The sequence below is a fragment of the Aedes albopictus genome, chromosome 1 (assembly GCF_035046485.1).
Source record: "Aedes albopictus strain Foshan chromosome 1, AalbF5, whole genome shotgun sequence".
NCBI lineage: Eukaryota > Metazoa > Arthropoda > Insecta > Diptera > Culicidae > Aedes > Aedes albopictus.
This window is the reverse complement of record NC_085136.1, coordinates 39,147,001-39,172,602: the sequence shown is the minus strand read 5'-3', so window position 1 is coordinate 39,172,602 and position 25,602 is coordinate 39,147,001. Positions and strand designations below refer to the sequence as shown.

The window sequence follows — 25,602 nt, the reverse complement described above, 5'->3', positions numbered from 1 at the left end:
CTATCTTCGCTTCACTCATGATAACTTTGTTCATTTGTCTGCTGCAAGCTGCTAAAACAGAGAACGTAACAGTTATAATTTTTGGATCGATTTTAATACAAAAACATACAATACAAAATAACTTTTGCAGTACATACCTACTCGAAATATGTTCTCTTGAATTTATGTTTTGGAGCTCGTTTATAACGACCTAGACAGCGAAACAATTACAACAAAAAAATGGATTCTTCATAAAAGATCTCTTTATACAGGGTTACGTAAATTTCATCCTTTATTAAGTCTTTTCTTCATAAAAAATCTCTATTTTCTGCGAACAAAAGTCGTCTAAAACAATTCTAGCACGTCTTTTTCTTTCCACCTCACTAAAAATAAAAGGTTTGCGCAACGCGCACACAAGAAACACGCATTTGGGAAGTTTATAAGGTAGATAGGATAATCGAAGGATATTTGCATCGTAAATATACAACAGCTCAGTTGAGCAGCAGATTAAAATTGAAGAAAATATACAAATTTACTGCTACTCTCATATATAACAGATTTCTAAAGTACACTTTTAATCGCTTAAGTACGTCCATCAGTCGTACACAGTATTTGATTGCTGCTATCCCAAAATTACCTATTGTAATGAGTGTGTGATTTTTACTGTAGATTAGGTATAGTCTTTTTGATTGTTGCTAGTTTCGAACCTCTTCCGATGGCTTAGAATGGTGAATTCATACCGAGTTTGGTACCAAAATCCAACCGCGCCCTCCGAATATACCGATTGTTGACCCTAAAAATAGAAGAATGGTTTAGTTGCACTGCTATATGTACAATGAATCCTCAGGAACGGGATGCTAACATAAGGCTGAATACACATAGGGCTGAACACGAGTCTGAAATTGTGATACCATTTTAGACTGAAATATAAAAAAAAAACTGAAATATCTCTCAGTTTTTGAGATTTTTGTTTCTGAAGAATTTCTGAAAAAAATATTGAAGAAAATGTTTCTTGATTTTTAGCGAGAACCTTATGGCGAAAACGATAAGGAATTTCTTACAGAATTTCATTTGTTAGAACAGTTTCTGCTGAAATTCCATAAGATTTTTTTTTTGCGCAACTTTTAGAGATATTCCGATTCCGAAAAAATGTCAATTTATATCTGAGAAAGTTTTATGTACATTTTCGAGGGAATTCTCGAGGATTTTCGTATTGGGAAATGCACATATTCATCCTATTCCGTTCTTTTTGTTTTCATGAGTGCTCACTTTTAACAAAAAATACAAAAATAAGAAACAAAACAAACAGCGCTTCAATCCTTTGTTTTTCGTAGGATGAAAATGGGAGCCACATGCTTAATAAGGGAACCAATACCCTATTTATTTAATTCTTGGAAAAATGATGCTGTAAATTCTCGAAAACAAAAACGAATGAAAAAAATGCAAAATTCCTCACAACATATTTGATAAATCCCACAAGTAAGTCTTCCAGCCTCCTATATTTGAGCCTTGTGTTTCAGCCTTTCGTAGGTAACCCCTTTCATCAGAACTTACTTGATTTCCTCCCACTTGAAGAACTCGGTCAGGGCCAGGGTGACGCTCGCGGTGAGCAACAGGAACAGCACGATCGGCCAGACGCGGTCCATCTCCTCCCAGTAGTAATCGTCGGTGCAGATCTGGACCACTATGGTCAGCGTGTGGAACAGCAGCAGTCCGGCACTGGCCGCCACCCAGCACAGGTTCCCGAGGGGACTCCGCCGGAAGGACGTATAGTCCCGATGCACGAACGAACTACTAACCGCCACGAAGTGCACTATGATTCCCAGGAGGATGAAACTTCGGGCCACGGCGAGGTCCTGGGAAAGGTTTTCATTTTCCTGTTCGTCGTCGGAGAAGATCTCGATCGGGTGCGACAGGAAAGAGCAGTAGGAAATGACTAGAAAGAGGACCACCAGCGAGAATTTGATGCCGTAGCAGCAGAGCACGAAGACGATTAGGCGGGAATCTAGGGTGGTTTGCTTCTTGCCTGTGGCACGTTTCATGATGGCCGGATCGGATTCCACCCGGAGCAGGGAGAGGGAAATCAGAGGCACAGCGATGCACATCAGGTAAAGCACGTGGTGCGGAACGACCATTGGTGGAAGCGATAGGATGGCGGTGATGGTGTTCATGGCGGCCAGCGACACGGCGCAGCAGGCCCAGAACTGGATGCAACTCCACAGGCCTTGGATGAACCGCCTACTGAGTTCAATGATTGCTACGATGGAGATCGGATCGTCCCGACAGGTGGCGATCGAACAGGATATCGAGTTCAGCATTCGACTGAGGTAGATCGGCGAAATGGTAACGATCTTCTGCGGACCTGGCAGCAGAAGTTTGCTTTGTGCGGTGGACCGTAGCTTGGCTTTGTTGTTGTAGATGTTGGATTCGGTGTACGCCGGATAATCCTGACATACTTGGGGGTACAGGGGTTCGATAGCTATGGAGCAGTCCCCTTGGAGGAAGATTTCCGAATTCGAGTTAGACGCAGAGGATCCTAGACAGACTACGATCTCTCCGTACTGTTGCATTATTTTGAGCATTTCTCTGGTGGCTTCCGCCGAGCAGTCCGTGAACAAGGACACCAGAAGCGGAACGTTATCTACATTTTCCAAGTGAGGTCGAATGTTTTCGATGCCTCTTGGAAGTTTCGCTCGATTCGACATGTCGAAATTGATCGGAGCACTTTGCTCAGTGCTATCCGTTAGGCAACTCAACGATCTACAGTTATCGTCATTTCCGGCATCCATGGCGGAGTCCTGTGACGTTCCCTCGTTCAATCGATGCGATCGAAGATCTCGCATCTCAAAACTTTCGCGCGAACGATCAATGGAAGCATTCTTACTCTGATTGACAATCTGAGGATCCAGCAAACTGGTATCCGGATTCGAAATCGCTCCAGGAGCCGATGAGCTCAGAGCTTTGGAGCTCTCCAAATTGGGAAGCAACTTGTTATGCTCATTTTCATCCTCAACCTGCGTCTGGGCATTCGAGCTCGAAGGGTGAATTTTGAACTCAAACTGCTTCGTAGGGGACGCCACTGTGCTATCACAATCGCTCAACAACGAGATGTGACAGTTCCAGCCCGACTCCAAGCCCATCTTTTCCGAGAACACCCGAGATCGCAGTTCATTTTCCTTGCTAAAGTGTACAAACCTAATGCAAGCCCTCTCCAACCGCTCGATCAACTGAACGATATCCGTCTGCGCCTGGTACTGCATTGTGATCATCCCGATGAAAACCTGGTGGCACTGCATGTCGAAACAACCTTCCGCATCCGATATATCGTCGTCCTTATTCTCGGTGAACAGCAGCGAATCCGTGCTGATCGAATGATGCGTCAGCGGCGCCCCTCCATTGTCGAAATCCATCAGATGATCCCTACTAAAAACATCCCTTCGATGCTTGGTTTCCGGCGGTAACTCCAGGTACGCAATCTCCCCGTCAATCCCACCCGACAAAGCCCCCGTTATGCCATGCCTCAACGGCCGGTACGCAAACGCCGTACAGTAAGCCGTCAGGGCGCTCCTCTGGTAGAAGTCCTGCGCTCGCTTCCGCTCCTTCTCCGTCAACGGATGCAGATCCTGCCCGTCCCAATAGTCATCGCAGCTATCCAGCACAATATCGGCCGTACCCTGCGTCAGCAGCTGCAATGACCCGCCTGGGTTCTCCCGCATCACCACCGATAGCGAATGCGGGAACGGGACCTTCACCTTGGCCGCCAGCTGCAAGGACCGAGCGAATTTGATATCCCTCCGTACGACGTCCGGTTGCTATCAGAATCAGAAATATCTTAGCATTTTGAATCGGGTTAGAATTAGGACGAAAGAACTCACCAGGTGCCGATAGCTGGAGATTTGGCCCTCCAAGCTGAAGATGTCCCGCGCATGTTTGGTGAAGCCGATTTGGCGTGCCAACTCGCACAGGCAGCGACTGTAAGGCGAGGTGACAAAAAATGCGGAATTAGAACATCATTGAATTAGAATAGGATTTTCAAGCGGATGGATATAGGTAATGGAGGACTCTGGGATGAGCTGTGTGGTGACGTTCGATGGAAGTTCGAACGTAAAGTTTTGTTAAGTACCAAACACTGATAGTAACAACTAGGTATACTACCAGAAAACAGAACACCGAATCAAGCATTAACATCCATGAAAAAAACACATTTAGTACAAAAATAACATTAAACGTTGAATAGAACATGTTGATATACCGCACCAATAATGCATCGAATGATCATTTCCGTCGGGTACCTGTATTTGGACCTATGCATATCAATCTGCAAGTACTCAATATCTATACATTTCATCGAAAAGAACTGTGCTTTGGCAAATAATGCCAAAACATGGTTTTCCGGCTAAACTAATCAGGCTGAAACACACAACGCAGGATGAACTAAATTTAAATGTTCAGATCACTTACAATGTGCACTGTTCAACATTGTACTCGGAGGAGCGGTGGCGATGCCATTGGTATCGATCATTGGGCAGTAGACTGGCCCACATTTGTATGGAGAGAAAAACAAAACACCCCCTAGAATTATGCCCTTGGTTGAGAAGAATTACATGTAAAAGATTAATCGGTATTAAAATGAGCTGGCGCAAGCGATTTCAAGTTTGTATGGGGATTTCAGGCCAAATATATGGGAAATTGGATGACCTCCAGTCCCTGGTTCAGCACGCCGATTTATCACGCTCAATTTGACTCAGAATGTAATAGATGGCACTAAAGAACAAGTTTGTAAAATATCATACCAAGATAGAACTTAATTTAGTTTCGGTTTCAGCCAACGGAAGGAGGATGAGGATATGAACCCTCGTTTACTCTCGGTTGTTGCATTGCAGCACATGTTTGTTGTCCGAAACTTGCGCGCAAAATCATGTTATTCTATGTTATTCTTTATTTGGCTAGATACCCGTTCACGCGCGCGAGCAATTGAAATGAAGAAAAATATAGCCGGCTATGATTTCGCGCGCAAGTTTCGGACGACAAACATGTGCTGCAATGCAACAACAGACAGTTAACGAGGGTACAGATCCTCATCCTCCTTCCGTTGGCTGAAACCTAAACTAAATTAAGTTTTACCTTATGATCTTCGACAAACTTGTTCCTTACAGTATCAACTGCCATCTATTTATTACATTCAGTGCTGAACGAGGGACTGGAGGTCATCACATTTCCCATGGATTTGGCCTGAAAACCCCATACAAACTCGAAATCGCCAGTTTGCGCCAGCTCAATTTTAAACCGATAGAGCGGAATCTTTCATAGCTTATTCTTCTCACCCAAAGGCACAATCCTAGGGGGTGTCCCGTGGAACTTTTTGACATTTTTGTGTTTGGGCCAGTCTATTGGTCAGTCTAGCATCTGGTAAGCTATATCGTCCAAACTTGCTCGTGAAAGGGAAGTTGGACTGCTGTCCATGGTATCAGAAGGTATCAGAAGGCCGGCTCCAGTGGCATGTTATCCTCCATTTGATACATTTGTGCCCTCGCCATAATAAAAGCCTATTTCATCATATACCTGAGAGAAAGGATTAGGATGGGGATAAGGACAGGTAGGAAAATAGGAAAAAATACCCTGCAAGAGGGTACTAACGCATAAGCGTACCACAATGGGTTCAAACAGCGCCCTGAAACGCATTATGGGAAAGTGAGCCTATAGCTCTTTACCACAGCGGGTTAAGAACAACAGAATATTCTGAATATTCAGGTCTCTGAAGTCAGTTTCACTTAATAAGTGTTTACCGAATACTCGGAAACGCTGTTGCGCAAAAACTGGACAGTTACATATTAAATGATACGAAGTTCCATAATCGGATTCACAGCTATCACATACAAATGAATCAGCTTACTGAATATTCGCCATGTGATAGCTGAGTCGGCAGTGGCCAGTCATTGCTTTGACCAGAATGCTGCAATTCTGCTTTGACAGATTTGTAAGAGAATTCGCCACCCTTGGAGATGGCTCAGTACAATACAATTTAGTTTGACGACATGACTCCAAACTATTCCAATATTGTTTGTGTTGAGTGGCAGCCCAGGTGTGAATCTGAAGTTTTACCCAACACTTCGATATCGGAGTAGCTGGTTCAGGGCCAATGAAGTCATGGGATTCTCCAGTGCGAGCTAACTCATCAGCCAATTCATTTCCAGCGATGGAAGAATGGTCAGGTACCCATACAAGGTGAACAGCGTTTGCTGAATTCAGCTCCTCGATTTGAGTTCGACGAGCGATAACTATCTACTACCTAGAGTTGGCCGAAGCAAGTGCTTTAATAGCAGCTTGGCTATCTGAACATAAGTATATTACTTTGCCCATTACGTGCTGCTGAAGTGCTGATAGCACTCCGCACATAAGAGCAAAGATTTAGGCCTGAAAAAACGGTGCAGTGTCTACCAAGTGAGTAAGGCTGATACAGCCTTAGCTCATGAGAATAAACACCAGCACCTGCTCGACCTTCGAGAAGGGAGCCTTCAGTGTAACATACAATGCCGTCTGAAATACTTATTTCCAGATAATCAGATGTCCACTCTTCCCGGGAAGGGAATTGCGTGGAAAATGTCCTATATGGAAAATTACAAGCATTTGTTAGATCACTTGGAGCAAGGACAATTTTGTCCCAATTCACCAACGAGGTGTGTGTTGATGTGCGGTTCACAGGAGTTTCCTCTAGTAGACCGAGTATCCTTAGACGGTAAGTGCAAGAAAGTGCTTCTTGTTTGAGATGAATGTGTAGTGGAGCAACGTCAAAGAGAACTTCGAGCGCTGCCGTGGGAGTTGAAGAGAACGCTCCAGACATCACCATTAAGCACATCCTTTGCAGGTGGCCTAACTTTGATTGGATCGTTCTCATTTCGCCCTTTTGCCACCACACAAGACATCCATAGGCCAATATTGGCCGAACAACAGTTGTGAAGATCCATTTGATATACTTGGGTTTAAGACCCCAAGTTGTACCAAAGGTTCGCCGGCATTGCCCGAAGGCCATACAAGCTTTCTTGATTCTGAACTCAATGTGAGGTGTCCAGGAAGCTTGGAATCAAGAATGACTCCAACGTACTTTACCTGTTCAGTCACATCGATTTCAGAATCAAAGAGACGCAAAGGTCGAACGCCATTACGGTTTCGCCTTTCCGTAAAAAGAACAATAGATGTTTTACTCGGATTAACCGAAAGGCCATATTGGCGACACCAACCCTCAACTACCTGAAGGGCGCTTTGCATCAGGTCGAAAAGGGTGGTGATACACATACCAACTAACAATGATAGGTAGTCGTCGGCAAAACCATAAGAGCAAGTTTACCGGGGGCTACTATCTGGGTGAGTAAAATGATTGCCCACAGAGTTGTCATTTTAGTTTAGTTACTCATTTCCACACCGGTCGCTACTATATTTAGTTACCGGATTGCGTACCGGTCGTTGCCAAATACTGTTGCGGTATAAACAAAATATTTTGGAAACCTATTTTGGAAGAATGTCTTCTGGGATTCTCCATGAATTCCCTCTGATATAGGGTTTGGGACCATTTGGGCAGGAGCACCTATTTTGGGCATTTGCTGCTATAACTCAGTTAATTTCAAACCGATTGACTTGAATTTTGAAACATGACTAGCTACTGTGCCTAGCTGATCGTGTCTCAAAAATCAAGCCAATCGGTTCAAAATTGACTGAGTTACAGCAGCAAGTGCCCAAAATAGGTGCTCCTGCCCAAATGGTCCCAGACCCTACTAGCATGAATTTCCTCGAGTATCCTCGAGCAATACGTACTAAGATTTCCCCAGGAATCTCCTCCGGGATTTTACCTAAAATTTCTACTGGGACTTCTCATTATTTTCGGGATTCCTCCTTGAATTTCTCCGGGGATTCCTCCAAAAGTTCCTCCGGGGATTCATTCAGGAATTTCTCTAGGGTTTCTACCAGGAATTCCTTCGGGGATTACTCACGGAATTCTTCCGGGGATTCCTCTAGTAATTCCTCCGATGATTCCTCAAGGAATTCCTCCGAGGATCCTTCCAAGAATTCCTCCGGGGATTCCCCCAAAAATTCTTCCGGGGATTCCTCCAGGGATTCCCCCAGGAATTTCTCCGGGGATTCCCCGAGGAATTCCTCCGGGGATTCCCTCAAGAGTTCCGCCGGGAATTCCTCCGAGGATTCCTCCGGGATGCCTCCGAGGATTCCTCCGGAAATTCCTCCGAGGATTCCTCTGGGAATTCCTCCGAGGATTCCTCCGGGAATTCCTCCGAGGATTCCTCCGGGAATTCCTCCGAGGATTCCTCCGGGAATTCCTCCGAGGATTCCGCCGGGAATTCCTCCGAGGATTCGTCCAGGAATTTCACTGAGGATTCCTCCGAGGATTCTTCCAGGAATTCCTCCGAGGACTCCCGGGAATTTTTCCAAGAATTTCTCCAGGAATTCCATTAGGAGTTTCTCCAGGAATTTCTCCGGGGGTTCATTCAGAGTTTTATTCGGATGTTCCTTCAGGAAATTCCTCCGTGGGTTTTTTTTTTCAGGAATTCCTCCGGGGATTCCTTCCGGCTATTCCCCGAGGATTGCTCCAGGCATTTCTCCAGGGAATCCTCACGGAAATTCCTCCGGAAATTCACCTGAGGAATTTTTGAATGAATTTCTAGGGGAATCTTCGAAGGAATTCTAGGAGGAATCTCCACAGAAATTTTATATGAAATTCCCGGAGGAACTTCCGGATTAATCCCCGGATAAATTTTTGAGCAATCCTGGAGGATTTTCTGCAATAATCTCTGTAGGAATAACCGGAAGAATTGCTGGAGAAATTTCCGGAGGAATTCCTATACGAACTCTTGCAGGAATGCCAAAAGAAATTAAAGGAGGAGTTTCTTAAGCAATCACAGGAGCAATTGCTACAGGAATCTCAAGAGAAATACCCGGTCCGATTTCTAGATTAATCTGTGGAGGGATGCCTGAAGAAATTTCCGAAGAAATTCCTGGAGGAACTCTTTGAGGAGATTATTGAGGAATCCAAGGAGAAAATGCTGTAGGGTTCCCCGGAGGAATTTCTGAAGAATTTTTGGAGAATCCCCCGGAGTTCCTGGAGAATTCCCCGGAGGAATTCCTGGAGAATTCCCGGAGAAATTCCTGGAGAATTCCCGGAGGAATTCCAGGAGGAATTCCTGGAGGAATGCCCGGAGGAATTTGTTGAATGGTAGGTACATCCTTGGAGGTGCATCACACAGCTCAGTGGAGAGCTAAGTATCAACTGGTAGGTAAATGGAAATAAATTGTAAATATGTTAAACCTAGATTGAATAAAGGAGAGGCACTGAGCTGGTACCGATATCAGTCAGTGCCTGGGTTTGGAGAACAAAGCCTCGCCTGTGTTTTTATTTCCAACAGGTTATGGGCCCAGGGACGCCCTGGTGGTGGTTCGGGAAGCGAGGAGACCGAGGTGCGGTATCCAAGATACGATGAGGAGGAACCTGCGGAACCCACCCGAACGCTGCGACGGGTACTCCTGGACATTTTCGCTTGTGATATTCGCAGCAGATTTTATCTAAGTGCAAGTGTTTACAAAATTTGTTGCTTAACACTGGTGCGTTTTGTTCGAAACAATCAAATAAAAACAATACAGCACTTTTGACATACATGAAATAGCAATCGTTTCCCGCGCAACTATCGGGCGCCTAAATTTGTGCGCCCGATGTTTCCCGAAAGCCTCGCTGCTATTTTACTAGCCCGGATAGAAGCCCCCGATAAGGTATAGCGCTATGATACTGCGCTATGTAATTTAGTTTAGTCGCGCACCGGTAAAGGTGCTCTAAGTAGGAAAACCGCTATTATTGAGTTGCCACAATAGCGTATCTGCTACGAGATTCCACAAAAGCGGTGATAAAGACTCCCCCTTGGGGGCATCCACAAACACTCAATTTCCTAATCCCTGCTAGACGCAATGTCGAGAAGAGATATCGGTTTTTGAGCATTTGATGAATCCGATTGGAAATCATTGGAGATATACCATGACTCCGTGCGGCTTCCAATATGGCATCGAAAGGCACATTGTCAAAGGCACCCTCGATATCTACGAAAACACCCAAACAAGATTGTTTTCGAGCGAATGCTTTCTCGATATCGTAAACAACCTTGGGGCTGTCCATAAACCACGTGGTCATTTTTTTGGGACTTTTCAACCCCCCCCCCCCCCCCGTGTGGTCATTAGTCCATACAAAATGGTCATTGGCCGAACCCCCCCCCCCCCCCCCCCCCCTCATGACCACGTGGTTTATGGACAGTCCCCTTGTGTAAAAGAGTCACAGTGAACTTACCAGATTGGTAGGCATGTTGGTTCACATGAAGAGGCACGTTGGCCAGATGAACATCACGGATGTGATGATCCACAATGCGTTCTAAACATTTCAGAAGAAAAAAAGGTCAAACTGATAGGTCTGAAACTCTTTGCTTCTTCATACGACGTACGACCCCCTTTGGGAATAAACTTCACAGTAATATCCCGCCAGGATTTGGGAATATACCCTGTAGCAAAACTGCAAGTATTTTTTCAAAACATGTTTGAAATGATCAAATCCCTTCTGAAGCAAAATAGGATAAATTCCATCTGCCCCAGGAGATTTGAAAGGAGCAAAGCTATCAGGTACCCACTCAATCGATTCTATAGTTACGATACTCCGAGCCGAAGCCAGGGAATCGTAACTACAAGAAAAGACATCAGGTTCATCCGAAGATGTAATATCCACACATCCAGGGAAGTGTGTGCTGAATAAGCATTCCAGAACTTCCTCATCAGAGGAAGTCAGATCGCCATTTGGCAAACGAGGTTCGGTCACCCGGAAATCCTTAGATTTCGCAAGGATTTTGTTTAACCGACTGACTTCATTCATGCTGGAAACATTTGTACAAAGGTTTTTCCAGCCGGATCGTTCAGCAGACCGGAGAGCTTTCCTGTAGGCCTTGCGAGCCGACCTGAAAGCCTCCGAACCAGCCGAACGTCGTCTGTTCCAACTCTTTCTACATTGTTTCCTGAGTTTCGCCAGATCAGAGTTCCACCAAGGGGTTCCTCTTGTGATCTTCACAGACCGTAGAGGGCATGCTTCTTCAAAAGCTTCCATGATGAAGGTCGTTGTAGTATCAACGGCATCATCTAAATCACTTGGAGTGTCAATGGATGGTGAGTATCCATGAAATTTGGCCGCAACCAAATCAGTAAAAAGATCCCAGTTTGTTGACCGGGGATTCCTGAAACGCAAAGTTTGCGAAGTAACATTTAAATGTTCAAACAAGATGTAGCGATGGTCAGATAAAGATTCTTCATCTGACACATGCCAATTGGTCAGCTTGTGACTAATTCTACTAGAGCAAAGCGGTCTGTCTAACACTTCCTCTCTAGCAGATACCATGAAGGTTGGGCGGTTGCCTATGTTAAGTAATGCAAGATCTGTACTACTTAAGGACAGACTTGCTAGAATCCCAAAATGGCCGCCACAATGGCCGACTTTGGCACCTACTCACGATTTCGAGGGCACAAATCTCTTCGTAAACAAAACCAGCGCACCTGAGCTTCTTATTTTAAGCTTATTACAAGTGAGCAAGAATAGAATAATACAACACACTGTTGTTTGAAGCTTGCTTCTCGAGATTTGTGCGTCTGAAGTTCTGATGCACTGTTCAAGCGGGATTTCAAGACGTTTGTCCTTAAGTACTCCATCAAACTGGAGCCTCTCAAGTTAATGTCTGAGCTGCCTCAGATGATATGGTGAGCATTAGCATCACTGCCAACAATTAGCGGAAGGCCTTTTGAAGTACAGTATGCGATGAGTTGTTTGAAAGCATCCGTACACACTTAATTTATAATGCCGAATCTCGGCTTACATATGCCGAGATTTGCACAGCCGAGTAGTCAGCTAAATGTTTACATGAGATCTCAGCCAATATATGCCGAGAATCAGTCTAACACGCCTCGTTGCCAAGCTACCTATCATTTTGTTAGCTGAGTCTCGGTAAAAATTCTGAAACCGAGATCCGCACAGCTGAGCTCGGTGAATAAAACTGAGTGTGTAGGGGATGGTTCATCATGCGGTAAATAAACCGAACAATAGACGTATTTCCTGTTGAGGTTTCCAACAGATACATCAATTGTGATAGCACATACATCTCTGGTGGTTAGTTCCGAGATGAGTGTAGCAACTATTGCGTTGTTGACAAGCACACAGGCTTGAGGCATGACACGCGAGTTTGCCATTTTATGTTTAATGTTCTTGGATCAAGGCCACTTGGGCTGTACCATTTTGCATAAGTCTGCAAAGATTGATTGTTGCTGTTCTTTTATTGATTTAGATTGATCTGAGCTATCCTAACCGTAGCCACTACCCAAACTAGGCAAGATTAAACTCTTCTCAACAACAGCACAACAAAGCACAGCAGCAACAAAACCAGATCGGTATCGATTGAAAAACGCCAAAGGCGAGGATACATAGAGTACACTGTGTAAATCGCATAATGCGATACCATATAGGTGAAAATTTAAACTAATTAACAACATCTTCATAATCCCGCCCTTATTCAGCGTCAAGTGAGACTAAAGATGGGCAGCCGATTGTCTCGGAGAAACACAAGGTCCGCTGCACCATTGCTGCGGTTAGCGCAGTAAGGGCAACATACTGTGGAGGGCGCCCTGGTACTCCACAGGCTCCGTATGCGGTTAGGTTTTTATTAGACCCCCCTAGCCATTCATTCCTAGGCCCGGTAAGCATGAAGCCGCATCACACCATGAATTAGGGGTCACCTGTTGGTGGACTCTTAGCACCGGAACAGGCGGTCCGTAGTGTTATTCTTAGCTAATTGAGACAATCGCTACCGACACTACACAGCTATCTAGGCTGATCGAGAAAAGAAGTTAATACCGTGCCATGCCCTAATACCGTGACCTTAAGGATGCTCTTCACTTCAAAGAGCCCTGTAAAAATCAATAATCCATGTTTCTTGATTTTTCAAACGCTATATTATTGCTTATTGTGTGTATTTAGTAAAATAAATATTATTAATGGAATTCCAAATGTTTAATCCATTGTTAAAATCAAAATTGTAAAACATAGCATTGTTCCTAATACCGTGTATGTGACCCGCATACACTGGTGGTCCTTTGAATCATCACTATATCAATCATACTAAGTTCAGACTTGAAAGAACCTGTGCGTCAAACGTTGCCTAGAGGTTTGTGCAATTGATTCATAAAGTAAAAAGATTCAATAATATTTTCAGTTTGCAAGTTTTAGCCAAAACACGGTATTTGGAACACAAAAGGAACCATGCCCCAATACCGTGTATTGGTACTTTGCACTCACATTCTGTAAATAGTTTTAATTGCTTGTTTTTTGTAAATATGTGCCAAATTTATCACGCCTTACTTGAGCAGGTTTAATATGCTAATGATTGAACTAGTTACTCAGTTAAAAAAATAATACACTTAGTCAAATATTTGAGTTTTTTGTCAAATACACGGTATTAGGAGGCACACGGAATTAGGACATGGCACGGTATTGATGATCAACTTCATACGAGCCCGAACAGTCATCATAAAATAATTTTTCTACTTGGGATGCGACGACCTGAACATAACAGCCGGAGTATGATTTTCATGAAATCCACTCAGTTTGTCTCCTATGCGAAAAATAAAAAAATAACTCTGGAACGAAAGGAACAGACCCCATCATCTGTGTCAGGACCTTATACTCAATTATTTTCCTTTTGAATCAATCTATGGGCCTCCCGCTGGTAGTACGATTCAAACACAAAACCACTAAAACAGTAAACATATATCAATTAGGAAAATTTGGAACATGACATAATATGAATGAAAATCTATATACAAACAAACAAACAACTACTACCAATTATTGAAGTAGGTAAACAAAGCAGATTAAACGCCCTCTTATTTGGCCCATAACCGTCCGAAATCGAAATGAAAGATGCATGTACTGGAAAATGTAATATAGTTACCTGATAAATCTAGTCTTGCTAGATTGGTGAGACCGTTTCATTTACAAAAAAAAAAAATCCAGCAAAACAAGCTGAGATGGTGAATAGCAAAGTTAACTGAGTGTATATCAAAAACCGAACGCACCCGAAACGACTGGAAAGACCATGCTTTTCAATGGATCCGTCAGCTTCTTACGTACGTTTACTGGTCGGTGGTGTATAATTTTAAAAGTGGGATAAAAATTTTGAAACCGAAAAAAGTGCAATATCCAAAAATTAAAACAAAACAGCGGAAAGGATAGCGAGGATGGTGGTGGATTGTGGGGACTGTCCAAAATGATAAAACAAGAAAAATGCAGCAAACACCAAATTAGAAACTTGGTATGCCTAGTACATACCCATGCATAAAGCTATTCAAACTCGACTCTACAATCGCATACCGGTTGGTCACGGGGACCAAGTCCTTGTCCAGCATGGCGACGGCCGTCACGTGGCCGCAGAACTTGGCGTAGTGGGCCTGCGTGTGGGGGCAGCACGTGTTCACCAGGATGGCCAGGCCTATTTGAAAAAAAAAATCTGAAAACGACTGCTGGAATAGATCATGCGAAAGCTTACCCAACGGTTTCAGCGAGTTGAGGTGGTTCTTGAAGTCATGATCGTCAAATTCCAGCTTGAACGGGCTGTGCTGGTCGTGCGTTAGGTCCAGCACTTCGGCAATCGCTCCGGCACCCTCCTTCTGGGAGCTCTGCATGCACGAACAAACACAGTACATTCAGGAGTATACACCAAGAATTGACAGAAAGGAAGATACAAGAGAAGATCACCAAATTAGTTCAGTTAATGGTTAGACAATTTGACAAAACCGACGATTCTAAGTGGGCTATATTAAGAGTATATGTAAACAAAATAGGCCAACAACAGTATCCGGATACAACAAGAGTGCACACGTTGAGATCAAGCAGCAAGAACGAAAAAAAGGGTGAGATAAACAGAAAGAACAATAAAACAAAAATTCAAAACAACGAAACAGAATTGAGGAAGAGACATCGACATCAATACCAGCTCGATTATATGCGAGAGTGGGTGGTAGTGTTCCTGGCAGCACTGGAAAGAACCAATAGGAGGTTAACAAATTGGTTGGTAAATCTTTAATAAATAACATAAACCAGGGCTATAGAAAATTCTGTGTTTTGTGTTTGCAATGAAAGACATGAGATGGAGATTTTTGAGAACAGCGAATGTGTTTCGTTGATAGCCAGGATTTCCCTAACTACCACAAAGTTAATGATAAGCAAAAATTTGGAAAACAATTTTGATACTTTGAAGGCCAGTCAATCGTGGGAGATCTCGGAATTCGAGAAGCATCAATGAGTGGGTAGAGTAGTGTTCGGGGAAGCTGCCAAAGATAGCTACCAACCTGTGAGTTCAAACTGCTCTGCTCCGACTGGTCCGAGCCGCTGTTCTCGTTGTTGGACGCGTTCCTCAGGAAGAACACCTTCTCCGCGGTGGGATTCGGCCACGAGAGGATTCCCTTCTTATCCACGCAGCACAAAGCCTGAAAAGCATGAAGATTTGTTTTGTAACAATTGGTGCACGAACAAATGAATCTATCATTCACACTTAAAACAGAATGCCGAGATCGGTTGTGCAAATCTCGGTTATAGTTCATTTGCTGAATCTCGGCTAAACATTTGACGGTTGAAGTTTGATACCAGCGGCACCCATAGGTGCTGCTATGAATAAAATTGATTTTTTGCCGATATTTCAGTTAAATTTAGGTTGCCGAGCACTCGGCTGTGCGGATCTCGGCAAAAGAATGAAAATTAGCCGAGCTCAACTAAGTGTGTTGAATCAAAATACAATTGCATCACCATTGTTGTGAAGGTTTTCACTAAAAAGAAAGATGAGGTGAAACTGGCAACACTGGTGGAATACTTTAGCGTATAGGGCCTGTCCATAAACTACGTAGACTCTTAGGGGGGGATGGGGGGGTCTGGCCAAAGTCTACGCTCCATACAAATTTCGAAAATTTTGTATGAGCAAAAGTCTACGGAGGGGGAGGGGGGGTCTGAGATTGCCCAAAATGAGTCTACGTAGTTTATGGACAGCGCCATAGACCAGTCTTCCCACGAACGCAACACATGTCCAACTTCGGTACGATTTCTCGCACTTATGTTGAACAGCAAACGCCAAACATCGGAGTACCCGTGTTTGCTAGCGTACTCCGTACCAAAGAGTACTCAAGTACAAAACTTGTGTACGTACAGAAGTACAAAACGAAACTTGAACCCAGCGAAAACCGAGAATGAAACCCGAAGCGACTTTCCGATTGGTAAACGAGTGGTGCCGAACTGTCAATCGTCGTTCGAGAAAGTTCTTTTTTGCACGATCGCTTCCGACTTCGTTTCGTGCGATACACGTGTACTGTACATATGTTCGTACTTGTGTTTAAAACGAACTCTGAACATAAGTACACGTTTGGGTACAGATTTGTGTGTTGCGGTTTAAACACCAAGCCAGAGTACAGGCGGAGTTTAAATACAGCAGTACTTAGCGAGTTCGGAGTTCGTTTGGGAAGACTGGTATAGACATTGAAACCTTTCAGTAGAGCAGTGGAAGTGAGTGAGAAATGTGTTGGAAAGCAGTTCCTTAGGAGTTGAGCGAAATACTAGAATGTAAGTTTTGTACATAATGTTATATGAAATCTTTGAAATAAATGGAATGTTCTTTCAGCATTGAAGCTGATCGCGATGGGATCTGCTGTCGATAGGTATTAAATAATCCGAAGGAAAGTCTTCCCAACAACCATAATAATTAAATGATCTTCGGTGCACACAAAAATTTATCTATTTTTATTCGGATAGATGTGATCTAAATTCAACCAACCTGCTGCAACACCGAGGTATAGGCAAGGTCTACAGCTATGCTCAAACCGGAACGCGTATGTTTGTACGAGATTAATGGATACAAAGGCATATTTTCGAGCAGGGAAGAGTCGCATGGAGGCCTCGGTGTATTTATCCGTAATGAACTGAACATGGAAATATGCAGTAATGTCGTCATAGAAAGTTCTTATCACATACACTGCCGTCTCCTATCTCAAGGCAAGGCTGTAAACCTGCACGCAGTCTATAGACCTCCCAGTTTTGACGTTAGGCGTTTTTTGCACCAAATAGAGGGCATGCTATCCTCCGCGAGTGCAGGCGATAAAAGCATTCTAGTTGGCGACTTCAATATTCCATTGAACATTGTCAACAATAATATTGTAGGGGAATATCTTCGATTGCTGGAAACGTACAACATGATGCCAACTAACACAGCTGTAACTAGGCCAAGCAGCAATAACATATTAGATTAGACCACATTGTTTGCTCAAAATCTATGACCAAGACTATTGTCAATGAAACTATATTCACTGGTATGAGTGACCATTGTTTGATCTGCTCTACAGTGAATATGAAATGCCATACCTCGGAGAATATTTTGCAAAAGCGAATTACAGACCACTCTCGATTAAATCAGTTGTTCACACAATCAATCGCTAACCTACCGTAAAATGTGTCTGCAAATGAGAGGCTAAACTATGTAACTACAATGAAATCCTAAATGATTGCACAAGAACTGTAATACAGCGTGTGAAACTGAAAGGATTTTGTTCTTGGATGACACTAGATTTATGGAAGTTGATTAAGATCAAAGATAAAACAATCATACTGCAGCACTTCTCGCACACGTTTCCAAAAAACTTCAAGAAAAAAAAAGCAAAACCAAAGCGTGAATACTATGAGAGACTGTTAAATGGAAACAACAATAAATCAGCCTGGAAGCTCATCAAGAACGTGATTGGTAACCAGAGAAACGTTGGTAACCCTACCCGAATAAAAAATACAGTAGAAAAACCGAATGTTGTATTGTTACAGTACTATTTAGAACCATATTGTTACAATAAACACCACTGTAAAAATAAAAAATACAAAAACAATAAGATGTAATGTAGACACCCATACAGTGAATTGTAAATAAGATTTTTACAATATACTATACGGGTTGTTAAGTATCGTAACAATATAAAAAAAAAATTCTCCATATATAGGGGAAATTACCTATTCTCGGCCGTTTTGTTCTCTTCGTCTTTGGGGTTTTTTTGAAACCTATTGAACTCAGAGTTGGTCTCAAATCCTTCCCAACTAAGCTGAATTATATGGCCAAGTTTCAGGCAATTTGGCTGACAAAAACCCCCCATGACGAAGAGAACAAACCTGCCGATAATACCCATTGTCACCCTATTTTTTTACAAAACCATATATTTTATTGTAAATGAATTGTTCGAAATACTGATACGTGGGCTTCAATATACCGTACATTGTATGGTACACGTATGGTTTCAAACAATAAAATGTATCGTAAATATATTGTTTTTAATTGTAATTTCACTACTGGTTATAAATTTAATCATGGTTTTGGAATGGTTTTCTTTTGTTATGTTGTATTGTTTTATATTAGATAAACCATATAATGTTATATTATCTCGTCATGTTCCTTCGATAATGGCAGTTCTAGCCAAACTAACCTAAACTCGTCTAAGTCTGAGTAGCCTCTGATTGCATTAACAGTTGAAGCTTAGGCTCCCATGTCCCACCAGCCAGATAACTGGGTTTTGCAAACTAAGCATTATTTGTGGCAACACTTTGAGCGGCATGATGGAACTATGCCTAGCGCGCTAAGTGTTATTAGACCACTAATGTAGTTGCATGAAGTGGGTGACGAGGTACATAAGTATCATTACAGCGTGCTTAACCGTTATTGCAATATTGAGGCTCCAGTTTGACTGAACTATGAAATATGTACATAACAACTCATGAGAAAACTGTCAAGTTCGATTCGACTATAAGTTAGGTTAAAAAGCGAAGACGAACTTATATCAGAAGTCGTTTCAGTGTCAACTTATTCACTTTTTTCTCTTTCATTTCCTTTGCAACAAAAATGTCACGAACATCAAAAAAAAAGCACGGAAAAAATCATAAACTGAATAAATAATTAAAAATGCACGGAAAAAGATTGTTTCGGAATACAGTCGGGACCCGCTGGTTGGGGGTTTAATAGTTGGGTGACATTTTAGTTGGGTCTCCGTTAGTTGAGCTGTCAGCCAACTAAAAAGCACCTGGATGTCATAATTCAATGTCAAACTGAAAATGACAACCAATGTGTAATTCCGAGGGGCGACCAAATGAGTTTTTTGGTTTCTTAAACATTACTGATAATCGAGAAGAATTTCTCATTCATTTTTCTTAAAAAAAATAATATGTATGATTACCTCGAAACAAATGCAAAACATCGACAATCTTTATTTTGTCGATCATTGAAAGCGTTTTGTACTTGCACTTTGGAGCAGGTGGTTTCATAATCATCTGTATTTTCACTTCACCGACTAAAATGGATGAAGATAATTAATTCTCGTATTGGTCATATATGTATCTTTCATAACGTATCAGTTTGGCTCTAAATGTGAAAATAATTGAAAAATTTACAAAATTTTACTTTTTACTTCCAACCTAAAGCTAAGTTTCGTGTTGCCAAGTAGAGCGCTCAAGTAAAATTCCCTCTTTTTCCGCAAGTAATTTTGACAACTGATCCAGTATGGGGAGAAACGTTACTTTTCCTTACGGAATAATAGCGCGGACAATTTTTCCGCAAGGAAAAGTGACAGCTCCATTTGATTCGCACGGGAGGCGTTATGAGTGTTACACTTTTATCCTTACTTGCCATCTGCGAACCGCTCAAGTAATTTTGAAGCGGAATCATTACTAAACCATTACTTGTCCTATCTTTTTGCACAGTACGTACGAAGTGGAAACTAGCCATAAACATGATAAAAAAACAATGCGCACGCCCCTTGTGCTGCTGTCACTTCACCCAACTAACGAATCGAATTCGTTGGTTGGGTGGAGGTTGTGGCTCAACGAGCGAATTCCGACTGTAGAGAATGGTTCAAACGTAAGAAAAACAGTATAATATATTGTTACATAAACATCGGATGTAAATGTATAGTAGCTACCAATGTGCAAAGCTTTTAGCGAACCATTCCATTACAATACACTATATTGTAGCTGGTACACTGTATGGTACAGGAATGGTTTTCACCAAATACCCTATGGTTAGTTTTTATCCGGGTACTGCCATCCGAAACCAGGGACAATTGATAACGGATCCTCAGCAAGTCAGTGCCGTGCCATGCCCTAATACCGTGTGCCTCCTAATACCGTGTATTTGACAAAAAACTCAAATATTTCACTAAGTGTATTATTTTTTTAACTAAGTAACTAGTTCAATCATTAGCGTATTAAACCTGCTCAAGTTAGGCGTGATAAATTTGGCACATATTTATAAAAACAAGCGATTAAAAATATTTACAGAATGTGAGGGCAAAGTACCAATACACGGTATTAGGGCATGGTTCCTTTTGTGTTCCAAATACCGTGTTTCGGTTAAAACTTGCAAACTGAACATATTATTGATACTTTTTACTTTATGAATCAATTGCACAAACCTCTAGGCAACGTTTGACGCACAGGTTCTTTTAAGTATGAACTTAGTATGATTGATATAGTGATGATTCAAAGGACCACCAATGTTTGCGGGTCACATACACGGTATTAGGAACAATGCTATGTTTTACAATTTTGATTTTAACAATGGATTAAACATTTGGAATTCCATTAATCATATTTATTATACATAATACACACAATAAGCAATAATGTAGCGTTTGAAAAATCAAGAAACATGGATTATTGATTTTTACAGGGCTCTTTGAAGTGAAGAGCATCCTTAAGGTCACGGTATTAGGGCATGGCACGGTGCCAGCTTCAACGACCATTTCTGCGCAATTGGACAAATCTTTCTTCCACGATAATGTCTAGCCGAAACATCAACCGATTTGGGACTCTAGGATCGCTACAGTCAACGATATTCTTGAAACTAGCAACAAGAAATGAGATCATGTTATTGATCAAACAACTGGACTCAAGGAAGGCAACAGGACCTGATGGCATACCAGTATCATTCATTAAAAATCATCATGGATTCTACGCGTCGCTGCTTATGGACACCTTTAATGAAATCATCGTCACTGGTCAATTTCCCGATTGCCTTAAAATTGCGCGTGTAACACCGGCATTCAAGTCTGGTGATCCCAAGGATATGAACAACTATCGGCCTATTTCCACATTGTCCATAATATACAAGGTGCTGGTAAAATTGCTTGTTTGTCGAATCATGGAGTGTTCGGAAAAGCACCAGTTGGTTTATGGTCAACAATATGGTTTTCGACAAGGATCTAGTACGCTCACCGCATGTCATGAATTGGTAGAAGAAATATATGATGCACTAGATAACAAGCAGATAGTCGGAGCGTTGTTCATAGATTTGAAAAAGGCCTTTGATCCTGTGGACCATGTACTGCTGCTACGGAAATTGGAATCATAAGGAATAAGAGGATTAGCTAACGATTTGCTGAAAAGCTATCTTGCTGATCGTCATCAGTACGTATCAATAGCAGAATTTAAAAGCCCTCTTCGTTCTGCTACTACTGGTGTTCCACAAGGAAGCAATCTAGGCCCCATACCGTGCCATGCCCTAATACCGTGACCTTAAGGATGCTCTTCACTTCAAAGAGCCCTGTAAAAATAAATAATCTATGTTTCTTGATTTTTCAAACGCTATATTATTGCTTATTGTGTGTATTATGTATAATAAATATGATTAATTGAATTCAAAATATTTAATCCATTGTTAAAATCAAAATTATAAAACATAGCATTGTTCCTAATACCGTGTATGTGACCCGCATACATTGGTGGTCCTTTGAATCATCATTATATCAATCATACTAAGTTCATACTTAAAAGAACCTATGCGTCAAACGTTGCCTAGAGGTTAGTGCAATTGATTCATAAAGTAAAAATTATCAATAATATTTTCATTTTGCAAGTTTTAGCCGAAACACGGTATTTGGAACACTAAAGGAACCATGCCCTAATACCGTGTATTGTTACTTTGCACTCACATTGTGTAAATATTTTTAATTGCTTGTTTTTGTAAATATGCGCCAAATTTATCACGCCTAACTTGAGAAGGTTCGATATGCTAATGATTTAACTAGTTACTCAGTTAAAAAAATAATACACTTAGTAAAATATTTGATTTTTTTGTCAAATACACGGTATTGTTTGTTAACGGTATGTTTGTTAACGAACCTTCATGGAAACCTACGGCTTTTTGCTGACGACACTGCAGTCTTTTATCGAGGAACTGATTGCAATGTCATTTTGAATCAAACCAAAACAGATCTCGAATTGCTTCGGGACTTCTTCGGAGAGAACGTGCTGTCTCTCAATCTAGCAAAAACCAAATATATGCTGATTCATTCTCCACGACGTAGCATTTCCGCACATCAACCGATTACTATCTGCGGGCATAATCTGGATGAGGTAGATAAACACGAGTTTTTGGGTCTAACTTTGGACTGCACAATGAGCTGGGGATTGCATATTAAAAAACTGAAAACAAAGATCAGCTCCATATGTGGAATACTGCGAAAGATTTCCAGCTTCATGCCTCAAACATGTTTAAAGCAAATTTATTTTGCTCTAGTCCACTCGAAAATAGTGCTACGCAAACCCTTTTTATACCCAACGGTCAACCTCTACTCCAATGTGAATGATTCATTGCTGCCAATAACAGCCCTACACGAATATCAGGTTTTGGTACAAATGCAAAAGATCATCAAAGGGACAACAACACACCACAATACGATTCTTCGAAGGAACCAACAATCTCGTGCATCGCAACAGGCGAATCATATCTCCTTGTTTAGACCGAACACAGAATATGGTAAGAAAAAAATTACTTATTTTGGAAGTAAACTTTACAATGCCCTGCCCGAAAACTGCAAAAACGCCCAAAATCTCCAACACTACAAATCTTTTGTGCGTAAGGCACTCAAGCAGCGACTCCACCAGTTGATATAGAGCCTCCGCCTTCTTTTAATGCCACTTCTTGTTTGCTCCTATCGTTTCACGCCTCCGCCACCCACAACCGCCGCCCACTACCGCTACCTAACGCAAGCCACCAACCGCCAGCTGTCTACAAGCTACTACTGTATTTGCATGCCTATATTGTACTTAAAGATTGTTTATATTAATTGTTACTGTTGAATAATTGCTGAATTACTACACTTCCTTCACAGAGCTTCGCTCACTGGAAGTCTATATGATTCTATGTAAAATTATTGAAAAGATGAGAAGGTTTTATGCCTATGGGAGAAGTGGCGGAATGCAAGCTACACTCCCACGGGTTTTTCCCTTCTCCTGCGGAAAAAAAATAAAAATAAACTCACTCGGTGGCGGAAATAAAAAAAAATTGAACGCAGACATCCTTAATGTGGTCTTGATAAATTCCCCCAATCCGACAGATTCAATTAAATTTTGATTTCAAACTTTAGCAACTCACCGTTATACTCCCCAGAACCTGCACGACATTGGCGCTCCGACTGAGCAGTTCGCTTCCCCCTCGGAACAGCTGCCACCAGAAGTAGGCGATGGTCCGCCGCGGAAGCTTGATCTGATCCAAATCCCCGGTCGGTGTGTCCAGATCCTCTTGGAAAGATTTTTGCACCTCGGCTCGCATCACCGACTGCGGAATGGAGAGAAGCGTCTCGAGTCTAGCCGTTCCCCAGAGGTTGATCGTAATCCAGAGCAGAGGGAACATCAGCGGGAGAACCGGGAGAAGTGCGGCCGATGGGTTTAGAAGGAAAACGTTCATCCAGTTGGTGGGAAGTTTCCCGTTTAGGTAGTAGCCCAGGTAGCGCAGCGCTCCGACCGTGAGGGTCAGAAGGAAGACGATTAGAAAGCCCCACTGCTGGATGCATTTCGTGATGAGAAGGTTTCGCTGCTGATCGATGATGGTCGTTGGTCGGTACAGGAAGTTATCCAGCGTGGTTCGAAGGTTTTCCAGGTACGGGGTCACTTCCACAACACAAATTAGGTCCGGCATGGGGGCACGCGCCGTCGGCTTCTTCGGGGGCTCCATCTCCTGGGCCAATCCGTACGTCTCACCACATTTGAAGGATCGCTTGCCGGATTGTTCCGTACATGTCCCTGGCGACACCTGGCCCGGCCGCATCACAATGTAGTCCCCTCGCACCAACAAAGCCCAAGGAAGATTCACGATCTTGCCATCTCGGTAGGTCCACTGCAGCGTCACACACGGTGACAACGGGCTGCAAAGGTGCGGATAGTTGGATGGAGTCCAATCCCGACAAAGCTCCGTCCCACATTTGATCTCCTCCAGCACCATGCGGACCTTCCGGAAGATTTCCGTTCGCTTTAGATGCTCCTCCCGGGTGATGACTACAACCGTCAGTAGCAGGAAGCTCAAGATAAATCCAGCCGAGAAACAGAATCCGACGAGAAAAAATGCCACCACAACCGCTACCGTGGCCAAGAGGGAAAACCAGCTGAGCACGCTAGAAGGACCTCCGGCGAATGGTAGTTTCAGCTTCTTCAGCCACCTAAAAACAAATTAAAGTCAACGGCAAGTTCTCCGCAGAAACAACATCTTACAAACCTCTGCTTGGCGAAGCGCTCCTCGTAGGCACACAGGACCGTATCGATGTCGTCGTGAAGCCGCTGCAGAGCAATGGTCGTCGAAAGTCCGAGGAACTCCCGCTCGCCACGGCTGCTGCCTTCTTCGTGATGGTGGATGCCCATCATCGTTAATCCGTCGCCGCTGGTCGCTAATCTTATATCACCCCCAGCACACACCAAATTCTTGTTTACACACAAACCTCACCTGGACACTGAACTACTGTGGATGGTGGTGCTTTTCCCTGGGAAAAGGGGCGCACCAATTTCTACATCTCTTTACTGCGTCAACACCCCCGTCGTCCACACGCACTGTTGCTTTTTGCTCTCCGGCAAATGAATTTTCTATTGTTTCTAGCTGCAGCTGATGTAGATTATTAAAGGATTTTGAACACAAACAACACTCGCGACGCGAACGAAGGACGATCGATAAGCGCACCAACGGAGCAGCGAAAACTGATAAGGCGAATCATCGGTGAAGCATCTGACAGTTTTTTGTTTATGTCGATTTGCTTATGTCGACTTTGTTTTGTTTACGATACGCTGATGCATATGGGGGTGCTCATTTTTTTGTTCGGCGAAGACATAATCGAATAATGAAGGTGGTGAACTTGGTGGTGAAGCTAATTTACACCTATTTACCCCAAAAAGAGGTAACAAATGGTAGACACATCATACGTTAAACTTGCAAAACAACCAGTTAAACCAAACTTCAGTGGTACAGTATAAAAAAAGTAGTGAATGGGCGATGATTGCATTGGTCGAAAATTTACAAAAGAAAATAAAAAAAGACACCCGAATTGGCAGGCTGCTTTTTGTCGACTGCAGATTCTTACCCCTTTTGTGTTCCTGCCCCGAGTAAAATAATTCCGAATTGTTCACAAAAATGTCATAACGCTGGAGGGGGTGGGTGGGTGTCCTTCATGGTGTTACAGCCCGAACAAATAAAAATTTTCCCCATATAAATAGTGTTACGA

At 42.7% G+C, this 25,602-nt stretch overlaps 1 protein-coding gene across 3 annotated transcripts; it reads right to left on the bottom strand.

Annotated features, from left to right (window-relative positions):
- Window positions 1-258: 258 nt before the first annotated feature.
- LOC109413163 (transmembrane protein 94) lies at window positions 259-25,086 on the bottom strand. Of its 3 annotated transcripts, none has more exons than XM_062844391.1 (9): window positions 24,609-25,086; window positions 23,493-24,552; window positions 15,400-15,537; window positions 15,042-15,086; window positions 14,598-14,727; window positions 14,381-14,540; window positions 3,855-3,951; window positions 1,534-3,791; window positions 259-772 (listed from the first exon to the last, which is right to left on the bottom strand). In XM_062844391.1, the coding sequence occupies exons 1-9, from the start codon at window positions 24,752-24,754 to the stop codon at window positions 700-702; spliced, it is 4,107 nt and encodes a 1,368-aa protein (XP_062700375.1). In that variant the 5' UTR covers window positions 24,755-25,086; the 3' UTR covers window positions 259-699. The 3 variants fall into 3 exon arrangements, with proteins under 3 accessions (XP_062700375.1, XP_062700376.1, XP_062700377.1); XM_062844392.1 differs by having other exon boundaries at window positions 14,423-14,540; XM_062844393.1 differs by lacking the exon at window positions 15,042-15,086.
- Window positions 25,087-25,602: the final 516 nt, after the last annotated feature.

What these genes read in the sequence shown, in the direction of transcription:
- LOC109413163 (XM_062844391.1), bottom strand. Translation starts at nt 24,754, where the DNA reads ATGATGGGCATCCACCATCACGAAGAAGGCAGCAGCCGTGGCGAGCGG. An exon ending in GAGCGCTTCGCCAAGCAGAG is followed by an intron (nt 24,553 to 24,608) that starts GTTTGTAAGATG and finishes ATTTGTTTTTAG; the next exon opens with GTGGCTGAAGAAGCTGAAAC. An exon ending in AGGTTCTGGGGAGTATAACG is followed by an intron (nt 15,538 to 23,492) that starts GTGAGTTGCTAA and finishes CATGCTTTTCAG; the next exon opens with GCTTTGTGCTGCGTGGATAA.